This window comes from Danio rerio, chromosome 4, assembly GCF_049306965.1.
Source record: "Danio rerio strain Tuebingen ecotype United States chromosome 4, GRCz12tu, whole genome shotgun sequence".
Taxonomy (NCBI): Eukaryota; Metazoa; Chordata; class Actinopteri; order Cypriniformes; family Danionidae; genus Danio; species Danio rerio.
Window position 1 is genome coordinate 5,162,175 of NC_133179.1, and position 21,167 is coordinate 5,183,341.

At 33.6% G+C, this 21,167-nt stretch overlaps 1 protein-coding gene across 2 annotated transcripts in view; it reads left to right on the forward strand.

Moving 5' to 3' along the window:
* The first annotated feature begins 5,474 nt into the window (after positions 1-5,474).
* The window catches only part of slc13a4 (solute carrier family 13 member 4), a 28,688-nt gene continuing 12,995 nt past the window's right edge, over positions 5,475-21,167 (forward strand). Inside the window, exons 1-8 of one of the 2 annotated variants that reach the window (XM_005164503.6) lie at positions 5,475-6,019; positions 15,212-15,340; positions 17,629-17,765; positions 18,329-18,501; positions 18,588-18,645; positions 18,736-18,766; positions 19,986-20,060; positions 20,389-20,573. In XM_005164503.6, coding sequence (XP_005164560.1) covers positions 5,900-6,019; positions 15,212-15,340; positions 17,629-17,765; positions 18,329-18,501; positions 18,588-18,645; positions 18,736-18,766; positions 19,986-20,060; positions 20,389-20,573 — 908 coding nt within the window. In that variant the 5' untranslated portion in view covers positions 5,475-5,899. 2 annotated transcript variants of the gene reach the window in all.

A 21,167-nucleotide genomic window follows, 5' to 3' on the forward strand; every position in this document is an offset into this window, starting at 1 on the left:
TAGTGGATATTAATGTAGTCTGCGTTCTGTTACAATGCACTCCCGGACTATTAGCATCTTGATAAGTCAAAAAGAGCTTAACTCTTCTAATAATATGATAATAATAATAATTTATTTTCATATAGTGCCTTTAAATCTTCATTTTCAGAGTGCTTTACACTTAAAATTAAAATTAAAATGCATTAAACATTATGAAGAAAAAACCCAAATCAATCAGATTACAATAACATTGAAATTGTAAAACCCATCAAAAATACACATACGCCTCATAAATACGCAAGCCTAAAAGGGTTTAAGACTCTGTAGTTACATTGTGTGCTAAGACTGGCAGAAAATTAAATCTGCTTTTTTCTAGGCTGATGTGGCTAAGAACCATACTCTTGTTCTGGAGAAATAATAAAGAAATGTTGCTGTCGTACCATGGCTGCTGCAGCCACAATAATATTAATAGTAAGTAGGCTCACACTGAATCTGCACACGCAAAAATCTGCAATATCTGCAGATTTAGCCTATCGAGACTTTTATTTACTTGTGTAAATGTAAATTTATATTTATTCAGTTTTTAAATTAATGTCATTAATGTTTTTGACGAATATGAAAATGTCCATTTGGTTTATGTACAGTACAGTTTGTAAAGTGATATTTTCTGTCGTTTAGTATTCATTCATTCATTCATTTTCTTGTCGGCTTGGTCCCTTTATTAATCTGGGGATGCCACAGCGGAATGAACCGCCAACTTATCCAGCAAGTTTTTACACAGCGGATGCCCTTCCAGCCGCAACCCATCTCTGGGAAACATCCACACATACACACACACTCATACACTACGGACAATTTAGCCTACCCAATTCACCTGTACCGCATGTCTTTGGACTGTGGAGAACACCGTAATACCCGTACCCACTGCGCCACTGCGTCACCGTCGTTTAGTGTGTATATATATATATATATATATATATATATATATATATATATATATATAGAGAGAGAGAGAGAGAGAGAGAGAGAGAGAGAGAGAGCTTTGCTTTGTTTACCAAATATTTGGATCTAATTGGATTTGCATTGTAGACATTAAATAAAAATTAAAAAGGCATTATTTTTTTATTTCATGTATTAGTTTTTAGTCTCAATACTCTCAAAATCATAATCATGAATCAGCAGATTTTTCTTACAAAATTCCAAAAACAGCAAAAAAATGTCCGCAGATTTTGTCTGGCCCAATAATACGTATTATAATATCATTGTGCCTGCTGCAGCCATGGTAAAATACTACAGAAGGTGTTTTGCTGTTGCCCAAATAAATGTTTCAGCATACCAAAAAGGTTTTAGTTCGGTTTGTGTTTATGCAAGTGAGACAAGTGTGGTGCTAATCGACAAGAGAAGGCACCAATAACGGTCCATGCACCTCACAAATCAAGCAATACAACTGTTTATTGCTGGTACACACAGATGATGTAATTATCACAATACGGGTCAATAATCCTGAATCATGAGCACAAAATTGCATAAAAGAAACATCAAAATTGCATAAAAGGCTTATAATGCGAAATAAAGATGAGTAATAAGGTTTACATAAAAAGACAGATACTGACACCTCAAGCAATTTTATGTAAGTATATACAGCACAACCTCAGAGACGTGCCATCATTTTCCTCTTCAAAGACTGGGGAGCCTGTTACAGTCATACTGGAAACCCAACACCTGTGTCCGATAATGCTAGGCACTTATCCCATTGCTGAGATTCCAATGTTTCAGTAAGAAACCCTCACCTTTATAGACAAAATGTGGGTGCTGGCCAAAGGTCGACCTATTAGGTCAGAAAGAAGTGTGAGTTGATCAGGCCCACCTTCTCTCTCAGCTAGGTGCACATTGTATCTGATTGCAAGGCATAAATTTGAGGTTTGTACACGGTATGACAGCTGTCACTGGGGTGGTACATTTACCAAAGGGACAAGTTTGTAAATAAAAGGTCCTTTTTAATACCTCAAGAGTATAGTACCTAAAAATGTACCTCTTGACAATTTTAGCTAATATACACCTTTGAGATACCAATATGAACCCTTTAAGTAAAAATGTGTGCCTTTTAATAAAGGTACCACCCTAGTGACGGCTCTCGTACCTTTTTTTCTGAGACTGTAATGTCAGAATGATTATCATAGAGTCGATATTCTACCTCCTGAAATTTGAAAAAAGTTAATCTTAAGGTCCTTAAGGACCCTTTTCTGGTCGTTTGATCATGCTTGAGGGTCAATATTTTACCTCCTGAAATTTGGAGAAAGGTGTGCAATTAATCCTAAGGTCATGAGACCCTTCTCTGTTTATTTGGTAATTTGTTGAGCGCAGCAAACAGAAAATAACCTATTTCTAATAGAGAGGACGAGCTTTAGATAGGAAAATTATCAGAAATGGTTGTCATTTTTGAGTGAGATGCTAACGGTCTAATCCGATTCAATGATTTATGCTAAGCTAAGCTAAAAATGCAGACTCGAAGATCGGCTGAATTAATTTAAAACAGATAAAACTGAACTATTTAACTCTAGGGGAGCTGTAAAATGAGCCTATTTGCAAATCCAAAAAAAGTGTAGTGTTCCTTTAATGACTCCTCTCACCACTTCAAGCCTTTTTAACTGTGTCCAGCAGAAGGACAGCACTTAATCTTCCGCATTGTGTCATGAATGCTGCACGGTTGAAGATTTAAGCGGTCCTGACATTCATCCCCTACTAAAACCCATAAAGAGGTTTACGGGTAACTTAGGCAACATTGATTAGGTTATGCAACATTGCTCATTTCCTCTGTATTGGGAGCAGAGCGTTGACTTAAATTGAACTGGATGAAATTTTTATTTTACAACAAACTGTGCAAAATACAAGCACCCCTTCCATTCATTCTGAAATAAACCTCAGAGGATAAAAACACTATAAAACCCTAATTGGCTTGTTTCTATTGTGCTTCTCGCTGTTAAAAGCAAAGTATGGCAGCAAAGTACAGTTAATGCATAAAACAAACAGTACCTCCACATTTTAAAACATTATTCACAATACACACTAAAGTATAAAGAAAACATCATCATCTACCATGCAAAGTAACTATCATCATCAACAAGGGTGGATTCAATGAATAAGCGAGGTGGGCAGCTGCTAGGGCCTGCGATAAATATCTAGAAGTGTAAATTATACATATATAATATTGTTTTCTATCATATTTTGTATGGTTAAAATCAATACTTGGAGAACTCCACACAGAAATACCAACTGGTCCAGCTGGGACTCAAACCAGTGACCTTCTTGCTGTGAGGTTACAGTGCTAACCTCTGAGCCACTGTGCTACCAATATTGACCCTTCTAATAATAATAATAATAATAATAATAATAATAATAATAATAATAGTAATATTAATAGTGATGGTAATAATAATAATAATAATAATAATAATAATAATAATGATAATAGTAACAATAATATTAATATTAATAATAATAATAATAACAATAGTGATGATAATAATAACAATAATAATAATAATAATAATAATTTAAAAAAAAAATAATAATAACAATAATATTAATAATAATAATATAAAACAAATAAACAAACAAAATTAAAACAAACAAAAAAATTGTAAAATAAAATATAATATTATTATAATAATGTGATGTTATTTAATAATAATAATATAAAATTAAATATTATTATTACATCTGGACAAATTTGTTATGGAGCAGTCCAGCAGTTAAATTAATATATATAAAACATTTTTTAAAAATAATTTTTAGTTGTAAATTCATCTCAAGAAAACTAATAATTTCAAATGTAGAAACTGCATTGAGATAAAATATAGAAAAGAAGTTTTATAATTTTATAAAAAATAAAATAAAAGTAGAAAGGGTGCATTTTAGGACTGTTGGGCCCCATGGCTGGATTTGCTTAGGGCCCCCAAATCCCTCAATCCGCCTCTGATCATCAAACAACCATCTTTTGATCACTTTTTTGAAATGCATGCATGTAACGTGATTACAGCTGATCAAACAAAAGCACAAAAGCTGCCTCCTTCATTTTTCACCACACAAAGCTTTGGTTTAGCACAGCATTTTCTCAGATTAGGTGTTTTTCAGTTCTCTCTGAAAGACGTTACATCGACTTAGAGCTCATTACACAACAGAAAAGCAGCAGAGAGAGATTTTGTGTTTGTGTTTGGCTGTATTGCGTTGTTGTTGTTCTCTTCTCAGCACAAGCTTTTTTTTAAGTACAGGAGTTATGGCTTGGAAAACGCCTGTTCTTTTACATTCATTGCTCCTGTTCTCCACTAGATGGCAGATTATACACATCATCAGCTTGTTTGGGGTTGATTATAATATAATATTATTATATTATATTATAATATTGTATTTATAATATTGTGTTTAAATTCAAATGATAAATAATACATTTAATAATTTTTTGATTTTATAAAATTATAAATTCTTTATATTAATAATAAAATTAATTGCTTAAATGCTTCATATATATATTGCGTATCTATACGCAATGCATAGATGCATTAAAATAGAAATGCATGATCCATAAATGCATGAACAAATATTTTACAATAACCCTAAAGTAATGTTATGCATTGTATTTCAAACATTTTAAAGACATTAAAAAAATTATGTATAGATTTTAATATCTGAGCATGCATTATAGAACATTATAGTTTTGTTTGTTGTAACTAAATAAATAAAATGTGTACTTTATGTATGTAATAAATGTAAAATAATAGTATAATACAATTTAAACAGCGGAATAAATCATTTGAACTAATAATTAAAAGGAAAAATGGACACATCTTTAAAAATTGTGCCCATGGATCTCTTTACAAACATCATCATCATCATCATCATCATCATCATCATCATCATCATCACTCTTATTATTACTATTTTTTACTGTAATCATATGCTAAAATATAGAAAATAGTCAAAAATGGATAGAATGATATAATTAACCCGTCTACATAATAAGAAACTTGTAACTTGGAACTGTTACGTTGATTTAGCTTAATTATTTATATATTTGCACAGTTCATTTACTCAAAATGTTTAAGGCAACGGGTTTAGTCACTTATTTTCATTAATTCTTACAGTGCAGTCCTCAGCTGTATCTCCTATTCTGCAAATTAATCAAGTCCTCTAAAGTCCAGCAGTGAGCTAATGTGTTGGGTCCGCGGCCGCGCTGCTGTCAGGATGTTTTGTGCTGTTATTAATGCAGGTGTTTCAGCTCGTGATTTCTGACACATTCTGTTCTCTGATCTCTCGCTGGGTTTATTCTGAGAAACAGACGCCTCTGCATGTAAACGGTTCAATTTGGCACACGAGCATCGCAACCCCGCGACCTCACGTCCATTCATAAACTCCACTCGCGCGGCTCTGATTGGTTAAGGAGCGAAATGGGCGGAGAAATGAGGAGATTAAAGAAAAATGAGCTGCGCCGCAAACTCACACTTTTCATAAAGGTGTCTAACAGAACACACAGTTCATGCATCAGCAGTTTCAGGTGTCAGCTCTTCTGTAAAAAGTAACTGTAAAGTATTGATCTTTTCTGTAAAAATAGGAAAGCATGGAAAATCAGAGATAGACGCAAAAAATAAGCAGCTTTTTTAACCATCAATACTTGCTGAAAGAGGTATAAGAGAGTCACATCACACCTGGATGGATTAGAAGGACGACAATCACATCGAAACCGGATCCAAAGACAAGACACCATTTACGCCTTTAATAAATAGCAAGAGCAACTTTAAGAAATCACGGAGAAAAGGGAGGCAGACACTCCAGCACGCGTATAAGGTGAAAGTGGGAGTGAAGTGACGCATTTATTTAAAGAACCCAGAACATCTGAGAGCTGCACTGAGAAAATCTTTCTCCCATGAGGCTGGAAGGCGCCAGAATGGACTTAATCAAAAAACTATGGACGGCTCGGAAACTGATTCTCGTGGTGATGATTCCTTTATCCCTGCTGCCTCTGCCACTCATCCACCCGTGCAGTGTGAGTAGATTCTTATTAACTCATGCAGTCACTTTTACGCGCGCTCGTGCGCAACCAGCTCTCCATGCGTGCGCTTTACGCGCGCTGGTGGCTTTTGGGTATGCGCACTAAATTGCGCGTTTTTACTGTATGTTATTTAAAGATTACGCGCTGTTACGTAAATTTATAAGAGTCGATTTGTGTTGGGACAACATGAAGGGATTATGTGAACTTATTCATGTTTACAAACTTAATCAGAAAAAACATAAAACAATAAAGTTGTCCAAAAAAAAAAAAAAAAAACCTGAGGAATTGTGTTGATTCAGCTCGTTTTTTTAATGCATGTTATTTTGCAATTTATGCATATAAAGTTATTGTAGCTGCAATTTGTAGTTAGAAAGCTAGTCAAAAATGCTGGGTCGTTGTAAACCAACGTTGGGTCAAATACGGCCAACTCCAACCGTTTGGTTAAAAATGTCGTTTAAGTTTAATTGAAAAATGTAACCCAACATTAGGTTTGTTTCTATTTGATCAATTAAATAAATACAATTTAAATATGTTTGAATTTAAAAAGGGGCATAGTGGTTAGCACTGTTGCAAGAAAGTCACTGGATCGAGTCCTGACTGGACCAGTTGCATGTGTTTATGAATTATATGTGTGTGCATGTGAGAGTATATGGGTGTTTCCCAGTACTGGGTTGCAGCTGGAAGGGCATTCGCTGCGTAAAATATATTTGGCGGTTCATTCCGCTGTGGTGACCCCTGATAATCAGGGACTAAGCTGAAGGAAAATGAATGAATGAATTTCAAAGGCATATTGTAACACACTCTATAAATGCTGGGTTGTATTAACCCAAAGTTGGGTTGAAATATGGACAAACCAAACGGGTAAATTGTGTCATTTGAATTCAATTGAAAAAAATCATAAACAAACATTAAGTTTGTCCATATTTGACCAAGCATTGGGTTAATAAACCCAAGATGTATAGTGTAATGTTGATAGAATCTAAGAAAGATTTTATTTCAGTAAAAAAAGTTTCATTAAAGAATTACTAGTAAATTTCACAACAACAACAAAAAGTACATGTTGATTAAATGCTTCTTTTTTTTGTTTTTGTTTTTTTATGTGAAGAATCTTTTTTTGTAGAAATTATTTTGTAGAATGCAAAATAAGCATAGGGGAGACTGAGGAGTGTTGTAAAATGTTAGTTGTAAAACTGCCCACCAGTCCAGTCAGAAACAACATATGATGACATCATCAGTACCATATACAGTACACTCTGCATGCCTTTTTAATCTACAGGAGAAGTGACATGTGTCAATGAGCAAGACTGTAGATTTCATCACCAAAACTTATTTTAAAAATAAAAAGTATTTTAAAAATGAGATTATTTTTGCCTGAATTTGCCATAATGTGACAACAATGTAAATGCAACGTCAGATATGGACAAATCCAACGTTTGGGTTAAAAAATGCATTTACATTTCATTAAAAATAACCCAATGACTAGTTTGTCCATATTTGACCCGACACTGGGTTGCAACACTAGATTAGAGTGCAGGATTCCATAATACAATGTTACATAATCATGCTAACTACAAACCCACATGCTAAAAGAGTTAACTTTGTTAGTGTTGTTTAGGATGGGGATAGTCGGAACAGTTCATTAAATATGACACATCCCACTGCTAATTCAACATTTTCAATCAATGTTTTTAGTTTAGTACATTTCTTTTTCTTTGTAGCATATGAGCAGGTAAAGCAAGATGTCTGTGCAGAAATCTCTCAGATATATATTTAGTTCTGGCCCCACAATGCCTACCATCTTCTACATTTTCCAGAAATTTCCACAAAGGTTAAACTGGCTGAGCCCTTATAAGATATACAGTAGTCAACATTAGAAGCAGTTCAAAACCTTTTATCAAAGTTGTCCTAAAACTATTCAGCGAGACACTTTCTTGTGTTGAAAACATTTTTGATCCACTTCAAATGTTGACTACTGTATAATGCACACTCATATTGATGCACACAGTAATTACTATACTGTTTAAATAATATAAGTTATAAGATTAGCAAAAGAAATATACTATATAGAGACACACGCATGCACTCACATACTGACATGCACAGCAAATAGCTATAGTGTTAAATTGAAAGTTTCACTTGTTCACTTGTTGTTGTTTTGTTTTTTACGAAATTCTGGTAAACTGGATCATGTGGATATTATTTCTCCAAGTGACCTTAGCGTTACATTTATCCCAGCTAGTGTTTCAACTCAGAGTATGGGGAAGGTTGTATGAATGAAACTCTTTGTATTTACCATTAACCCACATAATCTCTGACTGTGTAGAACAAGTTCAAATGTCAGAATGCAGTAGGACAGACACAGCCTATATATAATGTGCAGGTTTTTAGGTATGTGCACTAAAATTAGCATTTAAATGCAATTCATTTAAGCATTACGCTTTATGAGGTTACAGTGGTGTGTTAAAATGTCTTATTACATACACAGCTCTATGGGGTACTTGATTCTGATTGGTCAATTACAACATTCCAAGGTGTGTTAGATAACAAATGCTGAAACTAATGATGAAGGCTCATTCAGGTACTACAAATAATCTGTTTTATGCAAAGACAATTAGAACAATCGCCTAGATGTACATTACCCCCTACCTAATGATTCACTTTATTTTGCAATGCATGTGCAAGATTTCCCTTTTAATAGTTTAATAGTTTAATAGTTACTACAATATATAAATCCGATGTATATATATATGACATACAAGTTAGATTTATTGACATACATGTTGGAATTACTTGTTGAATTTCACATATGTAAAATATGTCATACATGCACTGTATATGTGAAAAAAAATGCTCATAATGTACTTTATTTGCAAATATATTTTGTAAAATAATATATGTAAATATACATTTTTTAAACAATTGGAATTAAAAATATTTACATATATGATAGAGCTACTTATATAAATATCTGTTCATATATGGCCATATATAGCCACATATGAACACATATAAATAATTATAGCCTATATATTTGAACCTATGTACATATTTTTAATTTTCATTGTTAAATAAATACATCTAAACAGCCATTTTTGCAATTTTTTTTAAATATGAGTTGCAAATATGGCGTACATTTTATACAATACCTATACAAAAATCAATATACCCCTTTGAAATAATGAGCTCTATTTTAATGATCTTGGCGCAAAGTCTAAAGCGCAGGGCGTAAAAGCAATAAGGGTGTGTCCGAATCCGTATATTCTATTTTAGTGACAGAAAAATACGTTCTGCGCTGCAGCGCATGGTCTAACAGGGTTGTGCTTATTCTCTTAATGAGTTATGGGTGTGTTTTCGAGAATAAACCAATCAGAGTCTCATCTCCCATTCCCTTTAAGAGTCAGTTGCGTCCCGCCATGGTGCATTAATTTACAAGGCAGACTTTGTAAGGGGAAAAACTGAACACTTCACTAGCGAGAAAACAGTTAAACAGACCATCTGCAGCCCGAGGATAAAGAATGAGCCTCCTCATTATTTTTCATTTGTATAGATATTTCGTCACCTGAGAATTATAAGGTTCTATCTGACATTTTTGTCAAAATTGAGTTATTGACATATTCTTATTAATTGTCAACTTATTTACATTGTGCGATGCTTTTTTTATGTAAGTTGTTTACATTTTAAGACTTTTTATTAAAAAAAAAAACAAATGTTACACACACACAGTTTGCTATGGAATGCAAAAACTTTGAAGCTCAATATCTCAAAATAAATCAAGATGCAGATATAACCTTAATTCCAATGTGACGATTTGTGTATTGCTGTACATCCTGTGTGTTTTAAGCAATGTGTAAGGGAGGCACACAACTAACACGCTCTGCACTGGACTTTAGACCTGCTTTCAGCTGATCTATTGCACAGTCTATCTTAGTTCTTCGAAATAGCAACGCGCCAACAATGCGCCTCAACACACCTCTTTTCTAAACCGAAACACCAACACAATCTCATGGCAATTCATAACTTTTTAATTTAGTGGCTAATTTGTACAAATTCCTACAATCTAATCCGTACATTTTAGTATGATTTGCTCATACCACAATGACGGTTGAGTTTAGGGGTGGGGTTAGGTGCCACGCCTCCTTTTTAAAATAGTACAATTTCGTATGACTGAACTGAATTAGCCACTAAACTGACAAAACATAAAATACTTACGTTTCCTCGTGAGATCAGGCTGGAAACACCCATGAGTCCACAAAGTGACGCAAATGAATTTGCTGTTTAAACGACGTGGCGGAAAACGAGAAAATTAAGGTTGCGTTGGTCTGAAAATAGCAAAATTTTGGGGCAAACACGTCTTGCTCCTTATTGCGCCAGGTGTATGATAGGGCCCAATGACTTTATGAGTCACACAGCCTGAAAAGAAATCCTATTCCAAATAACCGTTTCAGGCTTTGAAAGGTTTTTGTAGCCTCTTCTCCTAGCCTGTGCATTTCTACAATTTTATCCTGAAGGTCTTTTGAAAGCAGGGTGTAATGTGAGTAAAGGATTTTCACAGGGTATGATGGTTTTCTGAAGGCAGTGTATTCACCTTATTCTCAGCTGACGAGTGGGCGCTGCCATTTGAATCTTTTTGTCTCGCGACTTCCGGTCACATTCACTTCCATTCATTTTTTGACAACTGCTCGTTACGCTGCTTGATGTTGCAATTTAATATTTTCTTATTATATTATGCTACTTGGTCTGTGTAGTCATGCAAACATTTGTTTGTTGAGCAAGTAGTTTGGCCATTTTCTGCCGTTTATTATTCCTAGTCATTTCTCCCATAGGCGACTGAATCGGAAGTTCTAAGACAATCGCGAAAACAGGCGCACTTCCGCATTTTAGAATAAGGTCAATACTGTATGTGAAATTTGAATATGAATGTATATGTCATATGTGTAGTTTGCATATGATGAGTTCAGATGCAAAAATCTCTGTCAGAAATTTTCTCAGCCTCCTGTGTTCATGTTCAGTTGTTTCTCTTTAAATGCAATGAAAATAAAGTATTATATGCCATCAATATGAAATTACTGAACCTACACACATTTTAGAAATTTCAAGTGGCACTTTAGAGGCTTTTTCATGTGAGCTCTTCAAATATCGGCATATATCAGATTTTAATGTGGGGAATATCAGTATCAAGCAGTAAAGGATTGTTTTTGGACAGGTAAAATGGCTGTAAGTGGATGAAAGTGGAAATCTTGGACATTAACATTAAAAATGATTTTGGTTGTGGTTGCGGTGGTCACTGGAGGTGCCGCGGTGACCTCTCCCCTAATTGGTCGAACTCCAGGAACACGCTGCAGCGATTGTGTTCAAGTTCAGTTCTGATCTGAAGTGTTTGTTTGAAAGTTATTACAGATGTTGTTTATTTGTGTTGCATGCTGGATCTTAGATTCAGTCCAAGATCATCAAAGCCTGCGGAGAGGCATTATGTGACCTTTACACGTTTACTTATTAGTGCATAAAAACACAAATGTGGAAATGACACACTCAAATACCTGAAAACAGATCTGCTGATTTTGCAATTACACCGCTATTTTAATTAGATCACCTTTCCAGAGTTCTGCTTATCTGTCTGATAGTACTCGGCATGCAGAGTCTGAAATAAAGACGTCACAGTAGTTGAGTAATCCCATCTCACCTGCTGCATTCAACACAGCCATTATGTAATGAATGCAATGTGAAGCTCGTGTCGATGTCGAAACTGAAGTGTGCTGTTTTCAGAGTAATCTTGTGATCACATCGGTGATTAATTGGAGGAAATGATCAGTTGTGTTTACCGTGAACATCAATGCCCCATCAGAGAAATTTGTTTGATCTCAGGGGGGCTGATGTCTTGAGCAATGATGAGATTAAAGCAGGACAAAAACAATGGACTGTTAATCTGGGGGTCGAAAGCAGAGTTTCTGAACACAGGCACACGCTGACTGATAATCAGCTTTTAGCAGGTCCACTGCCAAAAAAAAAAAAGGAAATGTGGTGGTGTAATGTCGTGGATATTGGTAAACAGAGGTTTGCTGGTTCTCAAGTCTCATATAAGGAAGCATTGTGCATTTGGTAACTCGGTAAAAATATCTGTAAATAAGCAGTTTTAAGTATTTTGGGATTTTTTTTCATCCCATTTATTTATGCATTTGATTTGCATTATGGGACCTTAATCATTCTTCCAACAACATTTAACCATGAAAAGTTGGAAAAAGTGACTTTTATTGACATTTTTAATAGTTCAAAGTGCTATATTTTCTAGATTGGTTATGTATATCGAAATACAAAAACTTTGTAATAAACTACCAGTGCATTTACAGAGTGTATATTCTTTCTTATACATTATATTATTTCAAACTACTAAAATGTCAATAAAAGTCACTTTGCTAGTGTTGCACTTTTTTAACATCAAAAGTGACAAAGCATAAATCAAGCTTCCACAATGCACAATGTACATTCATATTTGTTTGAGACTGATGATGAACTGGGAACTCTTCACAATATGGGTCCAGTTAAATGCCTTTTGAATAATAATGTTTGTTGGAGTTTTTTATAACCCTCACAATGCATTCAAAATTTGTATATGATTATGTAGTTGGACATATATATATATATATTATATTTATTTATATTCTTCATATATATATATATATATATATATATATATATATATATATATATATATATATATATATATATATATATATATATATATATATATATATATATATATATATATATATAATTTATTTAAATAGCTAAAACCATACTGTGTATTATCTGTAACTTCTCATTGATAAGAGATTACTACACTTTTACACTTTAAAACATTGACTTTTCTTTTAAAAGAGAGGAAGTAAACCTGTTAAAACTATAAAGTAAATGAACTGTGTGCGTAATTCTAAAAAATAAGTCAACAGTTTCAAGTTACAACAAGTTACACATTTTTTAACGTAACGTACTTAATTAGTGTGTATTTACCATGTTATTACTGCAGTAACATATTATCTGGTTTATATAACTGCATTGGAATGAATAGAATTTAATTAAAATCATTTTTTAAACCACTAAAAACAATTATGCAACTTACAGCAATACGTTTTCAAACGAAATCAGTTCATTTTACTTCAATAAGCTTTCAATTTGAGGTGGAAATAGTGCTAATTTTGTCATGCTGCACAGTAAGTTTGCTTGTTTATGTCCAGTCCCTAAAAATGTAGCATTAGATATGAAGTCCACAGTGAAAGTGAAAACTTATACAAATGACTTCCACTTGTTACAATTAAATGAATCAAGTTTGACAAACTTAATTTATGAGAGTTTTCAGTAATAAGTCAGTCCTTTTTAAGGTGTAACAAGTTTTAGTCATTCATTAAAGAGAACAACAAGAATGGAACAGTACATACAGTACAGTATAAATAATTTTCTATCTATAATATTATTAGATATAATACTTTTATTGCAGTACAAATGACTTTATTTCCACGTTAAGATAATAATAATAATAGTTTTATGTTTTGTGGCAAGAATTGTTCACTATTAATAGCAAACAATACCTTTTTTTGACATAAATAAATGACTAAAAGTTGTTTTACCTAAAAGAACTCACTTAATTTATTATTGAAAACTCTCCTAAATTAAGTTCGTCTAACATATTCATTTAATTGTAACAAGGCAAAGTACTTTGTTTAAGTTTTAATCTTTCACAATGTATGCATATAAAGTAAAAATATGCATTTTTAATAGCAGTTCTCTTACGCTACTAAAACTTGATAATTCTTTTTCTTTAATTATCAATTATAATTGCTATTACTACTGTCAAAAATGTATTTCTACATAATTTCAATAGGTGAAGCGTGATTACCTGATTAAAACGAAAGTAATATAAAAACACTTTTTATCATATCATTTCTTACAGTCAACACACACACACACACACACACACACACACACACACACACACACACACACACACACACACAAACACAAAGTTTTGTTTCCCCTTGCAAAATATGTTGTTTTATTAAGTTTCATTGTATTTACCAAAATAACCAAAGCTCATAGAAAGTACTATTATATTCCCACATATCAGTGCCTTTCTGCAACCTCCTCATAAGCTCGATTTGTGTCTGGAATGTGAGAGCTTGTATTAACTGTGCTTGGCTGGTATGAAATCTGATTAATTATGAAATATGAGTCACATGACACATGCTCATGCCGTCAGCCTAAGCTTTGCATGCAACTTTACACAGCCGAAGTGCTAAAATCATTGCTTTAATTACTGATATTGGTTGTTTAGTAAATGTTTTATATCATGCACTGTTCATCTAAATGTATTTTATTACTTACGAACAGCAAACGTAATTTTTTGAGTGTACACAATGTAAAAAAGTTTTATTGAGGGTTTTATTTTCACAAAAACCCACGTAAAAGCATACAAACTGCATATATAGAACTAAAATCATTTTTTAAATTTAATTCATTGATTAAATTAAATGAAAAACGAATTGAATATTCTATTATTATAGTCTATTATTTCTTTTGTTGCTTATTTATCAAAAAGCTTACAAATTCTATGTAATATATTGCAAATAATTATTTTAAATATGGTTTTAAAAACACACAGAAAAACAAAAAAAATAAAATAAAAAATAAGAAAAAACTGCAACAAAATTACTAAAATGCTAACTACAATTAAAATGTTGAATTATTTATAAATTTAATTACAAATATTGTATTATATATATATATATATATATATATATATATATATATATATATATATATATATATATATATATATATATATATATATAATTATAATTTATAAATAATAAATAATAATATTTTATAAATCTATGTATATATATATATATATATATATATATATATATATATATATATATATATATATATATATATATATATATATATATATATATACATATATATATATATATATATAGAGAGAGAGAGAGAGAGAGAGAGAGAGAGAGAGAGAGAGAGAGAGAGAGGTAGAAAGTAAATCATTTTAGAAATGATAAATTATAAACACTTGTATAGATGACATTGTACTTTTATAAATTGATCAAAACCTGTTAATGGTGAAATGAAAAGAAGAAAATCTGCCAAATGTTCAATTGTGTTCTGTCTCTTGTGTAGGAGTCCTCATGTGCTTACGTCCTGATCGTGACAGCAGTATATTGGGTTTCTGAAGCCGTTCCTCTAGGCGCCGCTGCTCTCGTCCCAGCCTTTCTTTACCCTCTGTTTGGGGTCCTCAAATCCAGTGAGGTAAGATGACAATCTCTCTGCATTCAACATCCCACAGTAAGATGTTCTGTGCGACAGGTAAAGTCTTCACTGACTGGAAAACTGCAGGTTAAATGTTTGACATGCTTAAGACTGTGCATTTATTGCAGAACTGGTTTAAGGAGTAGTATATGACCCATTTACTCTGGGAAATATCTGACCTGGTTATCTTCAGTGAGTCTCTCTATCAGGGTATGGTGCAAAAAAAAAAATAAAAAAAATACTCAAGCCAAGCATTGTTGCGTTGTTTTTCAATAACATTTACATTTAGTCATTTAGCAGATGCTTTTGTCCAAAGCGACTTACAACTGAGGAGACATTCAGCAATTTAACAAGAAGAGGCAATACACACAATAAGGGCTAATTATACAAAGGACCTGTGCTAGAGTAAGGAGTGGGGAGCGTTATATGTTTGTTTGCTTTAAATTGAGAGAAGAGTATTTCTACAGATGGTTTGTCAAACCCACTCACCTGTGTGGGGCACACTTCATAAATGCACAGTTTTTTTTTATTTTTTAGTGGTTGTAAGTACGTGTGTTGTGAATATTTGCAAAATTAATTTCGGTTAAAGTGTCAGAGATATGAGTGTGTTTTCTACAGGTGATTTGTCCAGCCCACTTACATGTGTGAGGCACACTCAGAATTAATAATGTTTTATTGTTGTCGTGTGGTGAGGTGGGGAATAAAATATCCAAACTCTATAAAATCAAGAAACATTTAGTTAAAAAAAAAACATTAAATAAAGCACATTTCAAGAGTTCACACTGAGCTAATGATTGATTATAAAGCAAGTTTGGCATGCTGTTCTGAGAGAGAGCCCTGAGCTCTGAAGATCCTCTAGCCCGGGGCTCCCTCCCTTGAGCTCTGGTAGATCTCGATGCACTCCCCTGCTGTTTACAGCTAATGACCAATTAGGAATTGCTATGAAGAAATATACTGCTAGGAGCATATCTATGGTGCCAATTTAAATTAGTCAATTACTGAAGTCTCATGTCTTTGAATGGTGGAAGTAAACCACGGGACCTGGGGGAAACTCATGCAAGCATGGGGAGAACGTGTAAACTCCACACAGAAATGTCGACTGGTTCGGTAAGGACATGAACCAGTGACATTTTTGCTGTGAGGCAATGGTGCTAACCACCGGGCCACCCCATCTAAGAAAGGAGGAGGACTAGGGGTGGATGGGGAGATTTTTTAAAACAAAGATGACTGTGGTATGGAGCTGGTTATTTATGGTGACTGAGGAATCGTCTGGAGAATCATATATTAACTAATGCAGGACCAGCCGTGGTTAATCATAAGCACGTGATTCTCTCGAAATTAGTTAAATATTAATAATAATTAGTTAAATAAACTTCACAAAGGTGAGGATTTTTGCATAATATATAGTATTAATAGTAATTTTGCGTCTGAAGTAAAATGTGATTTTGAATTATATTACAAAACAAGTCAAAAATAGCAAGGAAGAAAATCCTATTTGCAGTTCACACGGAATGTGGGAAAAGTAAAAACTCTCACACTATTTTTGTTTCATCAAGCGTGAGAGTGAGTTTTACAGCTCTCAGAGTTGCTGATCATTCATTCACAATAAACCGCCAAGCTGTTATGTAAAACAAAATGCTGCATCATGTGACTAAATCCCAGTAACTAACCTGACAAAGCAACCTGTTATCTTAAATACTTGTAATCGTGTTTGATAAATATTCCCCTCTTTTTACGTAATCTTTTTCAGTCAGAGATTTTGGGTCATCTGAGATGTTGTTATTTATGTATATCCCTAAAATCCTGATTATCTTAAAAAGTTCATTGAACAGCAAATGGCATTACAATCATTTCTGAAGGACCATGTGCCACTGAAGACCGGAGTAATGTAGCTGAACAAATGACATATTAAAATAAATCCAAATAGCAAATATTTATTAATATATTTATATATTTTAGCAATGCTACTGTATTACGTTTAAGTGATAATTTTAGAGTAGAAGAGACTGCAAGTGTAAACGCAAAGTAAAAAGATGTTTGAGATTGAAGGTGTACAGAGTTAAAATGATGTTGCAGTACTTTAGGTGGGAGAGAGTAAAGGCTTTAACTGCATGTTGCGGGCATAGGTCAAAAAATAAGTCAGATGGTATTGCAATAAAAACATAGTTAACAAAAACAATCTCACGATTCCTTCTGTGTCATACTGACGTTGCATTTATGCAGGTTACTGTAAGTGTTGTGTGGCCTAGATAAATAAAACATCATATAATATTTGTGTTTGTTTGCAGGTGGCATCTGAATATTTTAAGGACACCACCCTGTTGCTGATGGGAGTCATCTGTTTGGCCGCCTCTATTGAGAAGTGGAACCTGCATAAGCGCATCGCCCTGCGGATGGTCATGATTGCTGGGGCCAAACCTGGCATGTATGTAGTACAGCTTTATAATGCTTTTTATGAGGAGCTGTTGGTGAATGTAAAAGGTCTCTGGAATCAGAGAAGTATAGAGCCATCTGAACAAACAGGCACAATCTGACCAATCAGAGCAGAGTATGGCCAATCTGTCAATCACAACAGACACAGCCATAGTCTAAGAGGAAAATAAGCATACGTTATGGATGTGACCAAAAAAAGTATGCAGTATACAACATACTTTGTAGAAATTCTGTGAATTAAACTGCACAATCCCCAAAAATAATGTTCATCAAAAGGATAAGAGTTGGCTCTTTATAGATTTAAAATGATTTGTTTTATTTTATTTTCCATTTTGGCATTTATGAGAAAAAAGCTTCCTTATGGATGTGGCAGATGTGAAATTGACACTGGTGTGACTTTATAATTGTTTCAAAACACTGACAGAGACATTACAATCCTGTTAAATACAAGCCTACACAAAAAAGCTAGAAATGGTTTAGCTATTTTGATTAAAACTTTATTTTTTTGGGTTGACATGTGCATGGAATTGCTCATAGGTTCTGTTTGTGTTGTAGGCTGGTGTTGGGCTTCATGTGCTGCACAGTTTTTCTCTCCATGTGGTTGAGCAACACTTCCACCACTGCAATGGTGATGCCGATCGCTGAAGCTGTGCTCCAGCAGCTCATCTGCACCGGCATCGCAGATTCGCAAGAAGATTCGCAGGACTTAACACAGGACGAGGAGAGCGGTGAGTTACTTTTTCAGAGGGTTTTATAATTTAGCCCTCGACTGTATATTGTTTATGATGTAATCTTTCTGTCACGTCATTTCCAGACAAAGAGGAAAACCTGGAATCAAGCAAGAATCACCTGGAGCTGCTGGACTGTAAAAAGTAAGCAAATGCCCTTTCTGGGCAATGTAAAGTTTATTAAACTATCTTTTAAAAAAAGCTTATGTTTTTGTTTTTTTGCTTTGTTTACAGTGAAAAAAACGAAGTCTGTATGATGAACGAGGTAAGATCGAAATCTGCCATTTTATCCAAAAAGAAAACAAAATTAGAAAGAAACAGACATACAGAGAGGAATGTTTGTGGATTTCTGCTTAAAAATGTAATATGTCCAAATGAATGAATGAATAAATAGAATAATGGATTGATAGGAGGATGGAAGGATGAATAATTGGATGGATGGATGGATAGGACAATAGGAGGATGAATGAATGAATGAATGAATGAATGAATGAATGAATGAATGGATGGATGGATGGATGGATGGATGGATGGATGGATGGATGGATGGATGGATGGATGGATGGATGGATGGATGGATAAATTAATCATCTGATGGATGAATGAAAAATTGGATGGATAAATGGATGGATGGATGGATGGATGGATGGGAGAATGGATGGATAGGATAATGGATGAATGGATTAATCGACCGATAAATAAATGAATGAATGAATGAATGAATGAATCGACTGAAAAATGAATGTATGAATGAATCCCCTAATGAAAGAATGAATAAATGGATGGATGGATAAATGAATGAAATAATGAATTAATCATCTGATGAATGAATGAAAAATTGGATAGATGGATGGATGGATGAATGGGAGGATGGATGGATAGGAAGATGGAAAGATGAAAGAATGAATGAATTAATGATTAAATGAAAGAATGAATGATTTAATTAATTGATGGATTGAATGGATGGATTGAATGAATGGACTGTATGATGAAAGGGTGAATAAACGAGTGAACGAATTATTGAAACTTTAAATTGTTTATTAAAATTACTTATAAAATCTCATTCTGTTGTTTATCAAATGTCTAATAGTAATATATGTGAACAAAACTCAGACTCAGAACACGTTTACTGTCATTTCATCCTGTCACTTGAAAAATTTAATTGAAATTGATTTTATAGGACATACTTAGAACATTTTTCCGTATGACCGTCAATTAAAAAATGTCAAACAACACAAAGTTAAAAATGTCACTTCAAATTTTTTTCAAGATAATATATATATATATATATATATATATATATATATATATATATATATATATATATATATATATATATATATATATATTCAGAAATAGGATGAATTTAGTGCATTTATTAGTGATATATCTTATTTTAGGACCTTTATTGTTATTATACAACTAATTTTTATATAGATTATATATTTTTATACATAAGACAGTTGTGTTTTTTCGTACAATAGGAGTTGAACGGGCTATCATTAAAGCCTGGCTTCGGCCCAAACTTTTCTAGAGAATCAAATGGATATCTGCCTGAGGTGAGATCTGCCTTCAGAAAGCTGACAATAATCACAGTGTGCTTTTTCTACTTCTAAAAATCATTCATTTGTACACTGCAAAAAAAAAAACGACAAAAATCAACACAACAACAATATTCTTCATGTTGATTTAACTTAAATAACGCAATCAATAAATTGATTTAAATTCATCAGGTCTTACAACTTAATTTGTTTAAGTTATACAAAGTTTAACTCATATTTTAGTCAGTTTGAATGATGTAAGTTGAGATGATTAGAAAGGTTTGATTCAACTAAAAGAAATTGGGTCAGCAAGAATTTTTTTTGACAGTGTATTGTTTCCAAACAGGCTCCAATTAGCATTCCAGTGCCAAAGAAGCCCAAAATCCGCAGGGATTCTCTGTACCCCACCAAACGGGATCACATGATCTGCAAGTGTCTCACTCTGAGCATCACTTACGCCGCCACCATTGGCGGCCTCATCACCATCACCGGCACCTCCACCAATCTCATTTTCGCTGAACAGTTCAACAAGTACGGTAGCATCCTGGACATCATTTTTCTAATGTTCGCATAATTTTATGTCTGATAAATTTTCCTGTGTACATAATCGATTGCACTTTTTAAAGTGCAATATAGGGAGTCAACAATACGGTATATGCTAAAGCAGGGTTTTTCAAAGTCTAAGACAGTGGGCCTCCCTTTTGACACAACTTATTCATTGGCGCCTCCCTCCTCCCAAACACGAACGCACACACGCACGCACACGCACAAAATTCTGGACGTTTTCCTGCTACCTCATCATGCTTGGTTTCAAGGTGTCGCCGAAGTTTAGCAGGTCTCATGCTGTCATTAGCCAAAATATCTTGACAATTCACACATAAAGGTCGTGGTTCATCAGCTGGTCCTGTCCACGTAAATCCTAAACTCAAATACTGATCATCATATTGTCGTCTTTTGGGTTTAAGCCCTGAACTTGAAGGCTTTGAATCGGGGGGTCTCAGAAACCGATCCATTGTATTAGCAGCATAGACTGTAAATTAGCAGGCATATACTTGTAATGGCGGGCTTGCCAAACAGAAGCGAATTCACAGCTATGGCCTTCTGGGTAAAAAAGTTTTTCTTATT